At 35.2% G+C, this 19,043-nt stretch overlaps 2 protein-coding genes across 3 annotated transcripts; both read right to left on the reverse strand.

Moving 5' to 3' along the window:
* Positions 1-2,154: 2,154 nt before the first annotated feature.
* LOC100370873 (uncharacterized) lies at positions 2,155-8,308 on the reverse strand. Its single transcript, XM_002739746.4, has 6 exons — positions 8,102-8,308; positions 5,785-5,875; positions 5,050-5,135; positions 4,607-4,714; positions 4,130-4,195; positions 2,155-2,616 (listed from the first exon to the last, which is right to left on the reverse strand). The coding sequence occupies exons 1-6, from the start codon at positions 8,171-8,173 to the stop codon at positions 2,509-2,511; spliced, it is 531 nt and encodes a 176-aa protein (XP_002739792.1). The 5' UTR covers positions 8,174-8,308; the 3' UTR covers positions 2,155-2,508.
* A 631-nt stretch (positions 8,309-8,939) lies between these two features.
* LOC100371178 (uncharacterized) lies at positions 8,940-17,950 on the reverse strand. 2 transcript variants are annotated; one of them, XM_006822794.3, is made up of 8 exons: positions 17,562-17,948; positions 12,989-13,061; positions 12,653-12,750; positions 12,387-12,479; positions 12,132-12,191; positions 11,917-12,006; positions 9,967-10,004; positions 8,940-9,672 (listed from the first exon to the last, which is right to left on the reverse strand). In XM_006822794.3, the coding sequence occupies exons 1-7, from the start codon at positions 17,634-17,636 to the stop codon at positions 9,981-9,983; spliced, it is 513 nt and encodes a 170-aa protein (XP_006822857.1). In that variant the 5' UTR covers positions 17,637-17,948; the 3' UTR covers positions 8,940-9,672; positions 9,967-9,980. The 2 variants fall into 2 exon arrangements, with proteins under 2 accessions (XP_006822857.1, XP_002739794.1); XM_002739748.4 differs by lacking the exon at positions 9,967-10,004 and having other exon boundaries at positions 17,562-17,950.
* Between the last annotated feature and the right edge of the window lie 1,093 nt (positions 17,951-19,043).

A 19,043-nucleotide genomic window follows, 5' to 3' on the forward strand; every position in this document is an offset into this window, starting at 1 on the left:
AGAAACAGCATACCCAGCCATACATCGAAAGTCTCATATGAAAATTTACATAAACAATAATGATAAAATACACTGTGAAATCAGCGCAAGAATGATAAACATACCCGCATTAAGAACATTCTGCTTCCGCCATTTGTCATTCGGAGTCGTGATCAAGTGACATTAATGCCACTTAATGTCTGCATTGCCCTATTTAACGCCAAGCTCAGTATACATATACCAACATTTTTTTAATGTTAAAGCGGGAAAGTCGTCACCTGCGCATGCGTCAGATCGCCATAGCGTATCATTTTTTACAAACAAGCGTCTTCCCATGAGCCTTTGCGTTTTAGCGTGTTGTTATCGTCTCTTGGGACTCAATTCCCGCGCGTGCGCAGGTGACGACCTCCCGGTTTAAGTCACAGTCATAGCTGGACTGTGGTTAAGGCTAAACCTCTTCTACGATTAGATGTCTTCTTAAAAACGGAAATGTTTTGGTAGTGGGAAACAATATGCTATTTATACCGCGTAGTCATGTGACTTATTGTTCAACAATTACTCTTATTTTTGTACACCCATTTGTACATATGTTTGTTGACTGATGTATGTAGTCGTGTTTGTCCTTGTAACTTGGTGAGGTTGTTTGTCCAGTAACCTTGATTTGACTTTTTTTCCTGACATGACTTTGGAACATCACGGCGGGTGTGGCATGCCAGCAGCAGATGCTTACCCTTCACGTGCACCTTGTCTGACTCCATTGTGGGGGGGGGGGGGAGGGGGTTTGTGATGTTCCGCTTCCATCGATTTTGTCAGTATATTTTTTCTAAACTACTGATATTTGGAGAATGGCTTATTGGTACTACTATACTTCTTATTTGTTGGTCGGCGGACAGACTTTTAGGCTTGTACATTTCAGTGAAAAATATCGAAACACAATTTATGAAATGAACTGATCTAATTTGATTTTCAGCCCTCAAGTAATCGATTGTAAAATGTCACCTCAATTTGTCTTGGAAAGAAATCTTTTGCAGGCGTATCAATATGAGCCGTGATACTATACAGCTATAAAGATCGATTTCATTGGACAATGTATTGAGGGCGCCCTTAAACGTTGACTGAAAAGAATATGACAATGTATAAAACTGTGCCGAAGAAACGGGCCTCGGCTGGCAAAGATGGCCGAGCCTTGTCAGGCCGATCACAGGTAGCACGTTCAATAATATTTTTCTCCAAACTAAACCGCAATCGGGAGGTGAACAGATAATACTTCAACTAAGAGAATAGCATAAACATTTTCATAACAAAATATTTGTTGATTAAGTTGGTATGCATTACAGTACCATTTAATTATAGTAGTGGGAATATATCTGCACACTCACCAAAAAGGTGTATACCAATTTACTTAGAAGGTTACTAATCAACACATTGGTGCTCTAACAACTGCTTTATTTTGTAACAAGTGATCTCTTAATATTACGTAACAGCATAACGTTTTTCAACTTGCTTTCAAAAAGCAATAGCGGCAGCATAACTACACTGTTAGCTTGTGGCAGTCTGTGTGTGCCGACTGTTTTGGTTATTTGCGTCATCAGAGAGTCAGAGAGAATATTAGTCTTTGAAGGCCTGCTGCTATCACATGGCGAGGAGCGTCCTTGTAACCATTCACCAATTCGCATGCTTATTAATGGGAACAGAACTCGCAACAGTAATACTACTTCAGTCATGTAGTATTGTGTAGAGGCAAACTCAGTCCACTCTGTCAAGCGGATGGCTTTGCAACTTATCACTAACATATTATTATCCCAAACTTGAAAAAAGACGTATAGGGGAGGAATATTCATACTTCATAAATATGAATGGAAACGAAATAAGTTTCAAAATAACGATTGTAATAAACATTGTATTTTAATAAATTTTATTTCGGTACAAAAATATCACACGTAAATGGCAAATATATTAATGTGATATTTCTATAATCTTCTTGTTAAAAGTTTACATATTTTGTTATTAAAACGATATAAAACGTGAGTATATATGACACGAGATTTGCCCCACGAAATTAAAATGAACATTAGGCATAAATAAACTTGACGTGTTTTTTAGTAGTTGAAATACTACTTATGGTGGGGAATTGAGATACACTATAGTCAACAAACTAGACATTATCTCATGGAGTAACTACTATTCCTATCAAACTTTATAGAAATTGAATTTACAATATAATTGACAAAAAATTATATGTAATGTTTCAACATGGACGCACATAGCAAATTATGAATCGTATGGACTTGCAGTTGAAAAATTTGCTGACTCATTGGAAACTGTGCTGCGTAAAATATGTAGTATTCAAACACGCTGCATATAGACAACTATAATGGCATTTAGAATAAGACGCGATTTGGTTAGTTTAAAAATCACAAAACGATGACACTTCCTGCGACAAAGATATAATGTAATATAACGTGTATTTAAATGTTCAACCAAATACAATAATTCCTGGTGTTCACTGAGGACTCAGGTGACACGCCTTCAAACTCCGTGTTCTTCGGAATCTTGCAGCATCCTGTGCCGATGTATTTTCTTCTGTTTTTCTGTAATTTCTTGGTATTGTGAAACTGCACTCATAAGATAGAGCATCTATACAGACAACAAAAACGTATAAAATATAAGTATGTGGAATATAATTTATATATTCATGTTAACTGCTACGGCGTTATCAGAATTATGCATATTAATTGTATCGATACCAATATATATATATATATATATATATATATATATATATATATATATATATATATATATATATATATATATATATATATATATATATATCAGTAATTTTAATGAAAAAAAAGTACATTTATCTTAGTAATAGTGACACCTGTTGTTTAGTGTGATGAACCCCCACGGTTGGGTACAGGAGCATAGAAGTTTTTAATTAAAATTGTTTTCCATAAGAAAAATGAAACCATCATACATGGCCTTATAAACAGCCTTTTACTTCATAGTGGGGTGGGTGGAGTAAAGCTGTGATTATTTTTATTACTTTCTGACCATCTAGTTTGCCATTTACCATGTCCATATAAACTAAAGCTCCAGCCAATATCAGATTTGACTACTTGTTTCAAGCTATGGCACTTGGAAATGAGTGTTGTGACATGTGGCAAATGTCCAACTGTCTTGGTTAATAAGATTGGCTATATTTCAACTAGAAACAGGTAAACCAGTATACCTGTATGTACGAAGCCAGTGATCGTTATTCAAGCCAAAGAAACTGCATTTATTTATATAAATACACATGGACAGAGAATATTTTCTTGGAGCACTAAATGTGACAATTGCCCTACTGTCTGTGATAAATATACCACACCAGCTACATAGTGCCCGACGAGGAGTTGGGTAGGTAGTGAAGAAAAACATTGACTGAAGCCTGGCAGAGGACTGAATTGTTGTCAACAGCAACAAACATACTGGGAAAGTCAAAGACAGTGAAAAAAAAAAACACACAGGCATATAAATACTAACTTTCTAGGATCTTTATTGACTCCAAGTAATCCAGAGTAGAACGAGATGAATCAACGCTATACTCCGCCATCTTTATTTTAATATTAGATGCAACCATTATTCTGTAGGGGACAACGGGTCATAACTTGAGGGGAGTTAACACCCATGATTTTTAAAATGCCTTGATCAATAAGAGTCTAAGTTACAGGGAACATTATTTTCATTTTTCAGTGGACCAATAAATGCATTTGACAGGAAAATAGAAAAACTCTACCACAACAGCAATTAGAACAGCTTGCTGCATTATAAGTATCACTTCCCTGTCAAATTAGTGGTTCATGCTTATTTGAATCTGAACATAACAGGCCAATTCTATCACACCTTGCTAGGCTTGAACTTCCATCCAATCAGAGCATTCCAAATGAACATGATTCTCCACAAAACTAGAGGGCGCTCTGACCAAAAAATTGCCATGATCTAAATAAAAAGAACTGATATATATATATATATATATATATATATATATATATATATATATATAGTATTGCTTAACCGACATTGCACTAATCGGATTGTATTCAATTTAATCGCGCTGGTCGGGGTGGGTCGGATCAGATCGTATAATCGTTGACTGTTTACTTACATGAAGTAATGTCCGAAGTATATACCATATTAATAACGAGAGGGCGAAAATATTATTCTCCAACCCCTGGAAAACAAAAAAGTAAGCAAGAAATAAGAGCACGAGCAGTATGCGTATAAAAATGTACGTTTTCAACACTAAATTGCCTCGCATTTGCAGTGTGTGGAAAAATAAATCTACAAAATAATAAAACAATTTGGAGAACTCCCACAAACTAGCTTTTACATCGTGGACACAAACTAACAATACGAATCGTAATCATGACTTGTGTAGATTTTAACAAATAGAAATGTTTCGTGATACGTTTCTGAATCGCTAACTAAATAAAAATGGGGTTCAAAATGAAGTCAGCAACAGAACACTATGTACATGATTTACTTGATGAAGCATTTAGTCAAGCAAGGACTACATGAATTGACAAGTGACAGAAACAGTGCATACATACAAACAATAAATAATTGAAGCTGTTCTACTTACACCAAGAAAGTTGTGATAGATATAAGTTAGATACACTGTGGCGGCTAATTCTAATACCATGTATATTACTAGAGTTACGATCCAACCAACCAACAAACCAGGATGCCCCTGTGATTACATAAACACAATACATTCAGTATAATACACATTTATATAGATAGTAGCTATAATATGACGTAATAATGAAACGATGTGTTTAATAAAATTGTATAAAATATATTTGGTAAAACGATACTTTCTTTACCCAACAGTATACATATGGCCAGAAGATGGCACTTCTAAATAAAGGGACATTAGAAGACGGAAAAAGTAGATTTAGGTGATAGTTCGAACTATCTCACAGTATTCAAAACACATTACCGGGCCGGGACGAGGGTGTGGCAATGATGATACTAGCATGACAGTGGTACATTTATTACGAATAATATTAAAACACAACCTACCTTGACTGCCCCACAGAAATATATACTAGTCATAACCATGACGATAACAAATAGACCAATCAACACGTAGTATGCGACTTCCATTCCTGTAAGCAAACACGTGGTATTCAGCGTAATGTAATAGAGTTATGAAGGTGTGACAGGTCAAATGTATTCACATTCTAATTAGCCTTGTAATTTACTTCGCGCATGCGCAGTGGTGTTCAACTTGACATCCAGTCAGTTGGTCACTGAGATTTGCGGCGTGAACATCGCTTTGAAACCACTGAGGGACGACAACCCGTGCAGTACTTCCCCATCTACTTTCCACGTTTATGAATTCACTTTCGGTGTGTTTCCGTGTAAAAAGAAACTATGTAATCATATAGGGCGTCACTGAATTGTACTGGTTAGGGTTTCAGTCGTGTTAACTTTCATAGTTGCTCATATTGGAAATTAAAAGAACGCATGGTGACTTCATATCTGCCTGGTGTCATATTTTCTGCGTTACAAAGGCCTTGTGTGAATAGTTTTGATGAGTATCATGACAATGTAGTGTAACCCGAATACATATAATTGAGAGTAATAACATAGTATTTACTACATTTGTTCAGAGAAGATTTAGTAATTGTTGAGTTCTGTCTTTCATTACGGGCAAGTCGCAATACGTATAATTTTCCTTATAATTTACCACAAGTGTTCGTACATGAACAAATGTAACGTATGTTAGTTGACGTAGAGGGATACACAACTCACCGATGTACAGTTCTTCATCGAGATTTGGCTTCTCCATGAGAAGTTGTAGCACTCCGTAGACGTAGATCACCAAATTAATCACCATTTCAATCTGAAACAAATTAGTGTTTATCAGCTATTATTCTATTTTCAATAAATTAAATTGTGAAGTAACTATTAAGTAACTGAGTGTTAATCGGGCGTGTAACTACATTATTGACATTGTTGTATGTCTTGTGTTTGACAGGTACGGATAGTTTGCTTTTAATTTATTAACATGGGCTGCCATGTTGTGTGGTCTTTTGAACGATTATTGAGGCTACATGTTCGTCATTGACACTTTCTGAATTTCTGAGGGGGGGGGGGGGGGGTGTGAGCCCAATCACTATCCAAACCTCTGAAAACATAGTCGGTCAAACTATGTATTATTTTGTCTCGTATTTTATTTTATAAATGATCGAACTTGAACCTCGCCGCCATATTACGAAAATAAATAAATGTCCTCCGCTCCGACTGATATTTGCTACAATAGAAGCGCCAAAAAATCAAAATCGTACGGAATGGCAGGCGTGTGTTGCTAGTTCATAGCGTCCCTAATTATATAAATGGCTGCGTATCCTGGCAACATACGACTAATCGCACTCATTTACATAATATGATATAAATGACAATTGTCAAACATGAAAGCTTCGAAAGCAATAGCTAGCTTAAATCTGACCTGAAATGTCCTTAATCTACGTTGCCAAAGTAACAGTCATATTTAGATATTTGATTACAATTCCCTGTGAATCGTGCTTACCGTATGCAACAATGAAATATTATTAATCAGTAGTTAGAAAGTTAGTAAGATCCCCAACAAAGCAAACATGAGTGCATAATGTAATAATAGTTAATACTAGTTGTATGTTAACACTTTACTATCAAAACCACCATTTCGACCACCCATGTGCCAGTTTTAAGTGTTTGGGCGAGCGGTCAATGTTTTCAATGAGCCAGCGAGCGAAAAAAAACGCGATTAAAATGCGGTCGGTTTCCGGTCGGACAAGACCGCGTGGTCGGAAATTAAGCGATAAGCGGTCGATGTAAAAGCGGAAGGTTGGGCGAAATGAGTACTGTATGAGCATGTTTCTCCGACGAAGTCTCGACTGACAATAATGCTGACAATGGACGTTAGATAAACACGCATTGTTTGCAACTGGAAGCTTATCACCCGTTATATCAGAATCGTCAACAACAGAATATACAGATAAGATTTTATCATTTAATTCCTTCCAAAGATAAACACTATGCAAATATCCACGAAACGGCAGTTGTAGTCTTTTCTGCTAGTGTTTTAAAACACTAATTTGAGCAACGTTATTTCGCAATTTCGATCTTTTGTAAACCTGGGGTGATGTATCAAGGTCTAAAGTAACCGTTTTATCAATTTTTGAAAAATCAAGAAAAAAGTGAAAATTTCCCTTCTCGCTACCTTAAGTTAAACTCACTGAATGAAAGCGTACAGGTAATTATTAAAATTAGTACGGCTGGGTATAATAATTTGTCCGAAAATCTTCTCGATGCGCCTCAAATAAGACTATACTTTTGTTTGTTTATTTACACATTGATCATTATTTGGGCCTCCATGTTGTGCGATCTGTTGACCTCTATTATGCTGAATAGAATTCTCCTATATTGTTAACAGGTGTTAATTATTCAAAATGGCGCTAAGGTATTTGTATGGCTTGGGATACACTTCTCCCGTGAAGATTATTTACCTCCAAAATTGAACCAATAATTTGAACAAATTGCAGAAATAGGTTATTTTATGAAGATGGAATGACGGTGATTATTTTATGATTCGGTTTTGTCGTAAAATAAACCCTCGATGGGTGGAACCCTACGAATGAAAACCGCACCCTCCTCACATTGCGTAATACCAGAAGCCGTATACCGACGAATATATCACATACAGTAAAGGTGACGTGGCAATCGTTCAGCTAAGTAACAAGTCAGTGAATGTATATGGTGCTATATGTCGCAGATCCGACGACATCACGTGGTAGTAAGCCAACAAACAGACAGGCAAGCGGTACTTATAAATACCACCTTTTTATAATTGAGGTCGATTTTATTGTTGTACTGTCGTGTCGACAGTTCGATGGCATAACATATACATGTACACAATTAGTACAATGCCTTGGCGTGAAATTATAACAATACATTAATGACATGTGTACTACTATCACTCGCAGTGAATATAAGGGCAGTGCAATGGCTACCCAGTCACGGCGTTAAGGACCGTAAATGGGATATATCGATCACCACATAAACCCCGTACCATTGTCCTCACACTTACCAGTATTAATATACAACACACCATGTTGCCGGCCTTAAGGCTGCAGCACCCACAGCTATACATCAACGGCATGTTGTAAGGTTGTTGATATCACTTATAACATCGGAAAGTAACAACAAATGGCACGGATAAAAGCTGACCTCGCCCAAAGTTAGTCACCGACTAGGCGTCTACTTTCACTGGCGATGCAGGTGCGTTCTACGCATGCCCAAACTCCACTCACTGTGCTAAGCGCATTCTGCAGGTGTACAGAGCGTGTAAATGAATATGCAACAATTTCATTGTGTGCACCTTTACAAACTTGAACACAGTACGTCTTCTACTGGTTGAAATCTATCCACGGCTCTAGTCTGCCCAAGCTATCCTATTATACGTATTGTGTGTATAAAACCCAAATCACAGAACAGCGCCACGATGTTTTGTTTTTACTACCACGACATAATTATGTACAAACGTTCTCTGCCTTGAACTGTTGTTAAAACGACAGTAATTAGAATTATTGGCAACAAATAAATATTGAGAATAATATGCTGCATAATTTAGTTCCAGTTACACATACATATACCTAAATAACGACCTATGACCTATGACCTATGATTATATTGTGTTTTCCATGACATAATTTACAATATTATGCAGAGAATCGAATTTTGGTGGATGTAGTATTTTTTCAGTGAGTTACAAATCAGTTAACATTTTTATTTAAAATCAGAATCACCGCTAAAAATACCCATTGAACTTACCATCTTATTTACATATATTTTCCGTACAGAGACACAAAGTTGAATCAAACCTAAATATTAGGGGAATAAGACACGTGACATAAAACAATACAAAGTTGCATTTCCTGTTTTTATTGTAAAATATGGACAATACGAGAATAATTCCGAACAATAACAGCTATATATTGCTGCTATCCCGAATATAACAAAATAATGTTGTAAATAATGTTTAAATAATAAATGGAAGTACCCATACTTTTTAAACTTTAAAAACACAATACAGAATTGCAGTTTCCCAGTATTTTTTCAGTAACCATCCCTCTTATCCTACTTATAGATATTATACAAATATAAAGCGACAACTACGACCTTAATTGTATATTTAAATACTATATATAATTTCAATATATGATAACATATTAAAATATTAATAATAAAAATATTTATTTTGGACGTGTTAAGCTGTCAACAATGGTTTATAGTATGGCTCGGACAACTTTTTAATCATGTGAGAAGTTTGGCATACTTTCGTATTTGGCAGTTATAATGCTAGAATAACTATAAATAACAGACTATTCACATCAATAAATATTAAATTTTACATAATTTCAAAAGTTTAATTTTAGTATTTTGAATCATATAATATTTTGGGTTCCGGATACGTTATCACCATTACACTGCTCTAGCGCCCCCACTGTCAATATACGCACTTGCGCTATCTAGCTGTGACAGGTTGGCATTGTTGTTATTACCGCTAGTACTCGGTCTAGGTTGGTAAATTTCATCAAATCCACCTTCGTCATCACGGTCAACTGCACTTGGCATCGGACTGCCGGGTACGATCAGGCCCTATAGGAAACAGAGAAGAGTCAGCGCGTTGTTGTTATGATTAGACGTGTTACTTTGCGATAAGTGTCTTCGATGTGATCCACGTAAAGAAGAGTAAGTATGTTCGTTGTTTCATTCCTACAACCATTTATATGGCGCAATTTATAACTTTCGCCGAACTCAAATAGTGGTTTGTCTTTAAAAATAAATAATTCAAGCTAAGATTAATATTGCTGTTTTATCATCTGACATAGATACATGAATCCAACTCTTTTGGGACTTATGCGAATTTCTTGGGCAGCAAAGAAAACTAACCAGTATATGCTCAGTCAAGTCATCACAGAACAGTCACGCTTAAACACCATAAGTAAGTTAGGATTAGCATATTTCGGTGACGTCAGTAGAGCAGATGACAGTCGTTATGCAAAAGAAAATGGATTGCAAATGAAAAAAAGGCAGACCATAGACGTTACATCGAAATAATAAGAGAAGAATACACATACTGAATAAACATGCCAGAAATAGTATTATTATTAGAACCCATGAGTTTACAGGAAACCCGCTGTCCCAACAGTCCCAAATATATTCATAGGGTTACGAGTGTCGGGGATGAACGCTCCATTTCCTACGTCACAGTGCTTCTATCATTCTGTGATGAAGGGACTGTGATGATGAGACTGTACTTCAGTACTCTCTGAATAAGTATGATTACTTGTTGTGAATAAGTGGGTAATGATGAGATTTGAATTACTTATTCAATTGATTATTTGATTATGCCAATATTGGTATATATATCACTCCTGTGACTCTCTGTTTATTTCCGCAGACTATGCAGATTTAAATTGCTATGTCTGTATTCAAATGCAGATTTAAATCGCTACAGTTGTATTCAAATGCTGATTTAAATCGCTACAGTTGTATTGAAATGTAGATTCAAATTGCTACTTCTGTATTCACATGCAGATTTAAATTGCTACGTCTGTATTTATATGCAGATTCAAATCGCTACAGTAGGAATTCAAATGCAGATTTAAATCGCTACGGCTGTAATTTTAGTGCAGATTTGAATCGTCAAGGTTGTATTCAAATGAAGATTTAAATCGCTATGGTTGTATTCAAATACAGATTTAAATCGCTATAGTTGTATTCAAATACAGATTTAAATCGTTGCGGTTGTATTCAAATGCGGATTTAAATCGCGACGGTTGTATTCGTAAGCAGATTTAAATCGCTACGGCTGTAATTTTAGTGCAGATTTAAATCGCTACAGTTGTATTCAAATGCAGATTTAAATCGCTATTGTTGTATTCAAATACTGATTTAACTCGCTGCGGTTGTATTCAAGTGCAGATTTAAATCGCAACGTCCTTATTCATATGCAAATTTAAATTGCTACGTCTGTATTCATATGCAGATTTAAATCGCCACGTCTGTATGCAAATGCAGATTTAAATCGCTACGTCTGTATTCAAATGCAGATTTAAATCGCCATTATTGTAATTGTATTCAGATTTAAATCGTTACGGTTATATTCAAATGCAGATTTAAATCGCTATGGTTGTATTCAAATGCAGATTTGAATCGCTATGGTTGTATTCAAATGCAGATTTAAATCGCCATTGTTGTAATTGTATTCAGATTTAAATCGTTACGGTTATATTCAAATGCAGATTTAAATCGCTATGGTTGTATTCAAATGCAGATTTGAATCGCTATGGTTGTATTCAAATGCAGATTTGAATCGCTATGGTTGTATTTGTATTTAGGTTTATATCGTTACGGTTATATTCAAATGCAGATTTAAATCGCTACATCTGTATTCAAATGCAGATTTAAATCGCTACATCTGTATTCAAATGCAGATATGAATCGCTATGGTTGTATTCAAATGCAGATTTCAATCGCTACGTCTGTATTCAAATGCAGATTTAAATCGCCACGGTTGTATTTGTATTCAGATTTAAATCGTCACGGTTGTATTTGTATTCAGATTTAAATCGTTACGGTTGTATTCAAATGAAGATTTAAATCGCTACGGTTCATATGTTTGTTTTTAACAGATTTTAATGTTGAAGGGCGGCAGTTGTCGTACCGCGTTCTGTTCGATATGGGACTCATAGCGACGTATAGAACGCGTGTAAAATACATTGTTTATTTGCATGAAATTCGAACACGCGCTGCGCGACGACCACCACGCTTTAACAATCAATAACAAATTCAGTGGAGCGACATATTTCCAATATGAATCTATCTATAGTAACATACCTTTCTAACAAGATCATCATAGTTTTTTTCGTTCCTTTTTTGTTCTTTTAGCGCCTGATAGCACGATAACACGACGACGAATATCAGAATCTAGAATATATATGTATATGGTTTTTAAACACATTGACATTTGTCTATTTGTCTATTGTCTATTTATTTGTCTAAATACATAACTATGTATAAGTTGTGCAAGAACCAAACATACAGGTACTTACATTGGGCACTAACTTTACAATATAAAGTGAGAATTCTACATGAATTGTAGACGTGAATCCCTGCAAAAAAAATGATATATCGTGATTAGACTAGACTAGACTAGACTAGACTAGACTAGACTAGACTAGACTAGACTAGACTAGACTAGACTAGACTAGACTAGACTAGACTAGAACTAGACTAGAACTAGACTAGAACTAGACTAGACTAGACTAGACTAACTCTATGTAACTAAGTATAAATGAGACACTTACTCCTTCTACTAGCAATAAAACTATAATTCCTGTTTCTATTATTTCGGCTGCGACGAGGAAAGTGAGAAAAAATAATACCATTCCAACGAAAGCCTGAAAAATAACAATATATAAAAAATTAAACACGATACGCAAAACATATATTATAATTACATCCCATATTTTCCTGTTTAGAATATATATTATAATTACATCTTACATTACCTTGTCCTGGGTAATTATTTTAATAAAATGCCATAATACTCTGCCCCTGCTCTAGCACATACCTTTTCGATTCCATTGAGCAATATAAACGAAGTGATGAAATACAGAGCGTAAATAAGGAGCAGGAGAAACCAAGCTTTGTAAACAACCACCATAAAAGCTGCAAAATAAGAAAACAAAAAGCTGGAAAAATTGTTTTAAAGGTCTGAGTAAACTTTCATCATTTTTAATATTGATATGTCATGCTAGATTTTCAAAATATGAATACAGTGACGTCACTGTTGACAGCCAATTGATACGTGACACCACTCTGTATCCCATGATTCATTCGTCTTGAGTAGATATTATCTCGAGTAATGTACAACTGTCATATTACGTTGACATATCAGTCTACTTACGGTCTTCGTCGTGCGCAGGAATGTACGTTGAAAATTTAAATAAATATAGCAGCAACAGGTTTGTCGATAAACACTGAAAACAAAAACAATACTAGTATGCTGAATATTAGAATGTATATTATGTGTATGTATTATTATATACAAGTATTAGACAACAAAATTGTCGTGAAATTACATTTACTATAATTGGTTTGGAATAAACTACGCCATCGTTTCAGTACCGGTAACGATTGAGTTGGAAAAGCTGGGCATATGCCCTGGGATAATTGCCAACTACCTAGTTCAATGCTATATCGCTACTACCTAGTGGTATTACTACTGAACCAGGAAACACTTCACACAACGCCATCCTAGTCATTCCACTTTTGGTCATGTGACCCGTCGTTCCGGCTGTGTTATCGGATATAATGGTACACTGAGTTTTAAAATAATTTCTCAATTATAACACAAATAAAAACGATAAAATTCAGCAATCGCTGATATTACCAGTGAACGTATAGTAATTAACATAACTACAAAAAATGAATTGCACGCGTTTTCATCTTATCTCATGAATAATCCACAGCATATCATTTGACCTTGAACTCCATCAGAAATCGCAATAGCTTAGTCGTCACATGGAGGTAGTGCATCCACCTGCTGTAATTGAGATTGTGTCCCTGGGTTTGAAATTTCAAATGTGAATGACAGTTTTTTTCTTTTTTTATTAACAAGTTTTCCAAGACGATTTCATAACTTTCGTACTGTTAATGAGTACAATAGGAAAGTAGCGGTTCTACAATACATTCTTCATCACGTGACAAAGCGTTTTGTGCCTATGTATATGTTCTTTCCAATGACAGCAATAGGTGGAGCAGTGTTTGCATTTATTTTGCGCTTTCGTCGGATTGTCGTGGTATAAAACGTTAATCACACCTCGTGGCCGTGCTGTTTCAAGTGTGACAACCACATTTTACGTTAAAATTGAAACATCGCGGCTACGAGGTGCGATTGACTATATTAATATTACGAAAATTAGTATATTAGTACCCACATCTTCCGCGCCACAACTAACGTGATTTACCTTATCAAATACACCTTGCGTGCACTCCAATATGTTGGTTAACAACCATTATATTAAAAATTCTCGTACTCTACCATTAATTACGCGCAACCAAAACACCCTAGTTTCCCATCATTTCAACCCCCCCCACCGACCAAACCATTCATTGCTTCAACGTGTTGGGTTTTGACACTAATTCCCTAGATACCAAAGTGCGTATATTAAAATAATTTTCAATGATCAATATAATTAAATCTCTTCTACCCAGCTGACGTGTCCATTGACCCTGGAATGATGTTTACATGCCACTCACCCTATCTGTTTTTGTCATTATATAACACCATGGCCTTTCCCGCCATTCGAATCTCGTTACTATTTCCATCTATTATTTCAATTTGTGCCATTGTTTTCTTACTAGTTCCCTTTAACATGTAATTTTATTTCTTGTATCCCCTTTATTTTATATTGTTTCCTTTGGTTTGTTTGACTCGCCATGTTCACATTTCTCTAACTTGATTGTGTTTTTTTTTCGATTAGACCTGATGAGCGAAATATTGCCACCTTAGAACATTACATCAGTGGTGATTGCGGCTATCGTGATTTTAACTTCCTAAATATTTGTTGTTTGATAGCATTTACAATGTGCATATTATACGCTTATATTTAAAAGTCGCAGTTAATCACGTGACATGGCATATTTGTGTGATATGGATATGATATGCATCAAGCACACATATGCTCTTTCAGCCTCATTTGCATATCTATCAATTCTCATCATGTCGCTATTGTTCAACTTCTTCCTGCTTCGGAAATTTTTCAATAACGATATTAATATACGTTTTACAAATAAAATACAATTATTTTCAAAACAAATGTGATTTTACCAATACAAATATAATGTAATCAATTCAACTTGTGATTTTAAAAATGCAAATACAAATATAATTTCAACAATACAAATAAAAAGGCTAACATTGCAACAGACGGCTTGCCCTGGCTTGCCATTCACATAATAGAACGGTTCAATATAATCTCTCTAACTTGTTGACAGTATTTTTGGGGGCATTTTTTTCCACATTTTTAAGCATAATTCAAGCTCGAATTTGATGCCATGATTGTTATCACTGATAATATTATCGCAATAAAACAAACAATAAATAAACGTTTCGTCATTTAGTCTATCCAGTTAAAACAAAAACGGCTTTATAGATAAAAAAAAATAGGATAATATAAGATAATACTCATGTCAGCAGACAATAATTCAACAGATCTAGAAAGCTGTGGACTTAATACATCGTTCTGCGGTTATGCAATTATATGTATAAGAATATATTTTTGACAATCAGTATAGGCAACCCTCGCTTACATTATTTTGAATTTTCTTAATTAGTGATTCTAAGAAAACTGTGTTCAAATAGCAATACAAAACAATATTATCGGTGGATTAATATATTCTGTGTTCAAATAGCAATACAAAACAATAGTATCGGTGGATTAATATATTCTGTGTTCAAATAGCAATACAAAACAATAGTATCGGTGGATTAATATATTCTGTGTTCAAATAGCAATACAAAACAATAGTATCGGTGGATTAATATATTCTGTGTTCAAATAGCAATACAAAACAATAGTATCGGTGGATTAATATATTCTGTGTTCAAATAGCAATACAAAACAATAGTATCGGTGGATTAATATATTCTGTGTTCAAATAGCAATACAAAACAATAGTATCGGTGGATTAATATATTCTGTGTTCAAATAGCAATACAAAACAATAGTATCGGTAGATTAATATATTCTGTGTTCAAATAGCAATGCAAAACAATAGAATCCTTGGATTAATATATTCTGTATTAAAATAGCAATACAAGACAATAGTATCGGTGAATTAATATATTCTGTGTTCAAATAGCAATACAAGACAATAGTATCGGTGAATTAATATATTCTGTGTTCAAATAGCAATACAAAACAATAGTATCGGTGGATTAATATATTCTGTGTTCAAATAGCAATACAAAACAATATTATCGGTGGATTAATATATTTTGTGTTCAAATAGCAATACAAAACAATAGAATTCTTGGATTAATATATTCTGTGTTCAAATAGCAATACGAAACAATAGTATCGGTGGATTAATATATTCTGTGTTCAAATAGCAATACAAAACAATAGTATCGGTGGATTAATATATTCTGTGTTAAAATAGCAATACAAAACAATAGTATCGGTGGATTAATATATTCTGTGTTCAAATAGCAATACAAAACAATAGTATCGGTGGATTAATATATTCTGTATTCAAATAGCAATATAAAACAATAGAATCCTTGGATTAATATTCTGTAAAAATTGTAATGTACAGATTGTATGTGTCACGTCATTAATTATGCAAATTGTATGCATTTGCATAAACTAGGTCATCAAAACAATGAATACACAAACTCTAGATGCGAGTCGAATGCGCTAACCACTGTACCCTATCAAACTGTTTTGAATCTGATGGTTTTATTAAAGTCGATAATGTTTAACACCAATTTCCACTGAATGGAAATGGAATGAGTCGTCAGTCATAATATATGAAGTATTACTAACATATGACAGTAAACAACACTGACCCATGTCAGTCTGTTTTTATCAGAATATTGCATCTGTGTTATTCACACGATTTATGTAACATATGTGAAAATAATACATTGTCCTATTATGGCCTTCAATAATGCAGACAATCACGTGTGAACATATCACAATAAAACAGACAACCAATTTGAAAGCTATCGTTAATGAGTAATCGATACTTAGGGACAACATCCATGCACCGTATTTAATCGCATTTCATTTTCGATAGCATTGAATAAGGCTTAATAAAGTACAATTTTTATGTCACGAGTCGCTTTCTGTTATCTCAATCGTCAAATTAATATTTCAAATTAATACGTATTTACCAACAATAAATAATTAACTTCCATGTCGTAATTTGCGTGAGAGAGGAGTGTCTCTAATTTTAGACATTTGTTAAAATTCGTGGTGGGCCTATCCAGGGCATGTAAGTATATTTATAATCGATCTCACAATATGTTTACGGTGTTTCTACTGGTGGACAATATTCTGTCAGCTACAACTACGGCAAAACAACACGTCATGTTCATTTTATAGTTTTACGATTACCATATGCCAAGAAAGAGAAATAAATACACACTTTTTCAAGATAATAGTGAATATAACAACGGTTATCATTACTTCAAAATCAATAATTTATCACTTTTTTCTCAGCCACGAGTTTGTATTTTAAATAGGAGGACCATGACAAGCCATTTCCGGTCAGCGAGTGTTAGTCGCTGTGGATACCTTCGTCGTGTCATGTTAATCCTGTACAACCATTGACTTCCGGTTTATGGCAGTGGTTCCAATGTCTACCACTCGTTAGTACAGTGACACGACAGCGATACCAAACAGAGATTATATATGACAACTTTAAACATCGTGTGGGTGTTACTCTATCAGCTGAATTGGTAAACTCACCAGTGTGTACATGGCAGCGGCTCTCGATGCAGAGTAGATGTTGTCCCAACACATACATTTTGTTATTAGCGGCATCGTGCACCGTTTATCGACAGCCTCCGTTGATAACGATGACGGTAGCGACAGACACACGTACTAGAGTGTTCTCACTAAATTATGATGGTACTGCGTAACATGTGAGGGCGGTGACCCTGTACTAACGCTGTTCATTACTGCTAAGCATCCTGCGTGGACAATTAAATCACAAGTGTTGTTGGAGTAAGCATTGTAAATGAGGTCCCTGGGCAACGCGATCTTACACAATATGGTGCACATCGAGGGCGGAGAATCATCACAATATATTGCGAGGGCGGATGTGTGATTTAACAATACGATTAGTCCATATTAGATTCTTGTGTGAAAAAAATGTGATGTTACTTCGCCATGAAATGACGCATGTGTCATCGCGTGTATGTATACGTGTCACGACGTAGATGTATTTACACTAAGTGAGTGCAACCGGTCACCGCTGTGGCGTGTAGCAAATTAATAGAATCCCGCATCCCAAAGGGTCTGGCATGAAATATCTCACACGTGTTGTAGATGTTTTGTCTTATCCCAATCCCTTGTGATTACTTTTTTCATATCACTTTAAAGTACGTTGCAAAGCAGAAAATACAAGCTTTGCGTGTTTAGACACAAATTGACTCATTATTAAATGTAATATTTCGCATAACAAAACGTACTCCATATCATCCACCATATTAGAGTGCCAAGGAGATGTATATCAGACAACTATATACGTTTAACCTCACTGCATACAAACTAGTATGAAAAATTAAGTATTTACTGATTACATAAAAGCAGCGGCTGATAAAATCAAAACAGCTGACGTTCCACGCGTGGTGATTCATATACCGCCGACATAATTAACGTGTATTTCTTTGATGTGTAAAATATTTCTGAATATGCACATATTATGTATAAGACTGTGTATACAAAAATACACAGATATGTACACAAAAAGTGCGAAAATACAATGCAAATAGTATACAATGAATACATATTATACAATTGGGGGTTCTGTATTCAGTAATAATATTAATAAGAAGTGTTCATTCAACTGCCATTGTCGGCATTGCCAGTGGTGTGGTGTTCGCCAATTCTAAAGCCATGTTTTAGTTTGTGTGGAGGCGACGGCGCTTACTCGCCTCGTAGTTTTAGCTCGCATGATTCACATCGCGCCAGTGGACAGTATTCAGAGTGTCTCTGTCGATCTTACCAATATTATAAAATCAGATAACCTTTTTCAAAACTGTTTCATGTATGCGCATAAATACTAAGTGTTAGATCGCTGTGTTCCCACACCCTCCAGCGGCCAAACGTAAATTCGTCACGTACGCCTGGTAACCGGCACCGGAATTTGAGAAATGCTCGATGTTGGTACATCTACGACATAACGTGCGCAATAATATATTGTATATGTGTAAAATATGGCTATGG

This window comes from Saccoglossus kowalevskii, chromosome 21, assembly GCF_978046115.1.
Source record: "Saccoglossus kowalevskii chromosome 21, keSacKowa6.1, whole genome shotgun sequence".
Lineage (NCBI taxonomy): Eukaryota > Metazoa > Hemichordata > Enteropneusta > Harrimaniidae > Saccoglossus > Saccoglossus kowalevskii.

Bases quoted from the DNA above. Each gene is read 5' to 3' on its own strand.
- LOC100370873 (XM_002739746.4), bottom strand. From the start codon at position 8,173: ATGCCGTTGATGTATAGCTGTGGGTGCTGCAGCCTTAAGGCCGGCAAC. The intron at 5,876-8,101 runs GTAAGTGTGAGG...AATTTGTTTCAG, and splicing joins TGTGTTGTATATTAATACTG to ATTGAAATGGTGATTAATTT. The intron at 5,136-5,784 runs GTGAGTTGTGTA...GTTTGCTTACAG, and splicing joins CGATGAAGAACTGTACATCG to GAATGGAAGTCGCATACTAC.
- LOC100371178 (XM_002739748.4), bottom strand. From the start codon at position 17,636: ATGCCGCTAATAACAAAATGTATGTGTTGGGACAACATCTACTCTGCA. The intron at 12,751-12,988 runs GTAAGTAGACTG...CTTATTTTGCAG, and splicing joins TCCTGCGCACGACGAAGACC to CTTTTATGGTGGTTGTTTAC. The intron at 9,673-11,916 runs GTATGTTACTAT...TGTTTCCTATAG, and splicing joins ATGATGATCTTGTTAGAAAG to GGCCTGATCGTACCCGGCAG.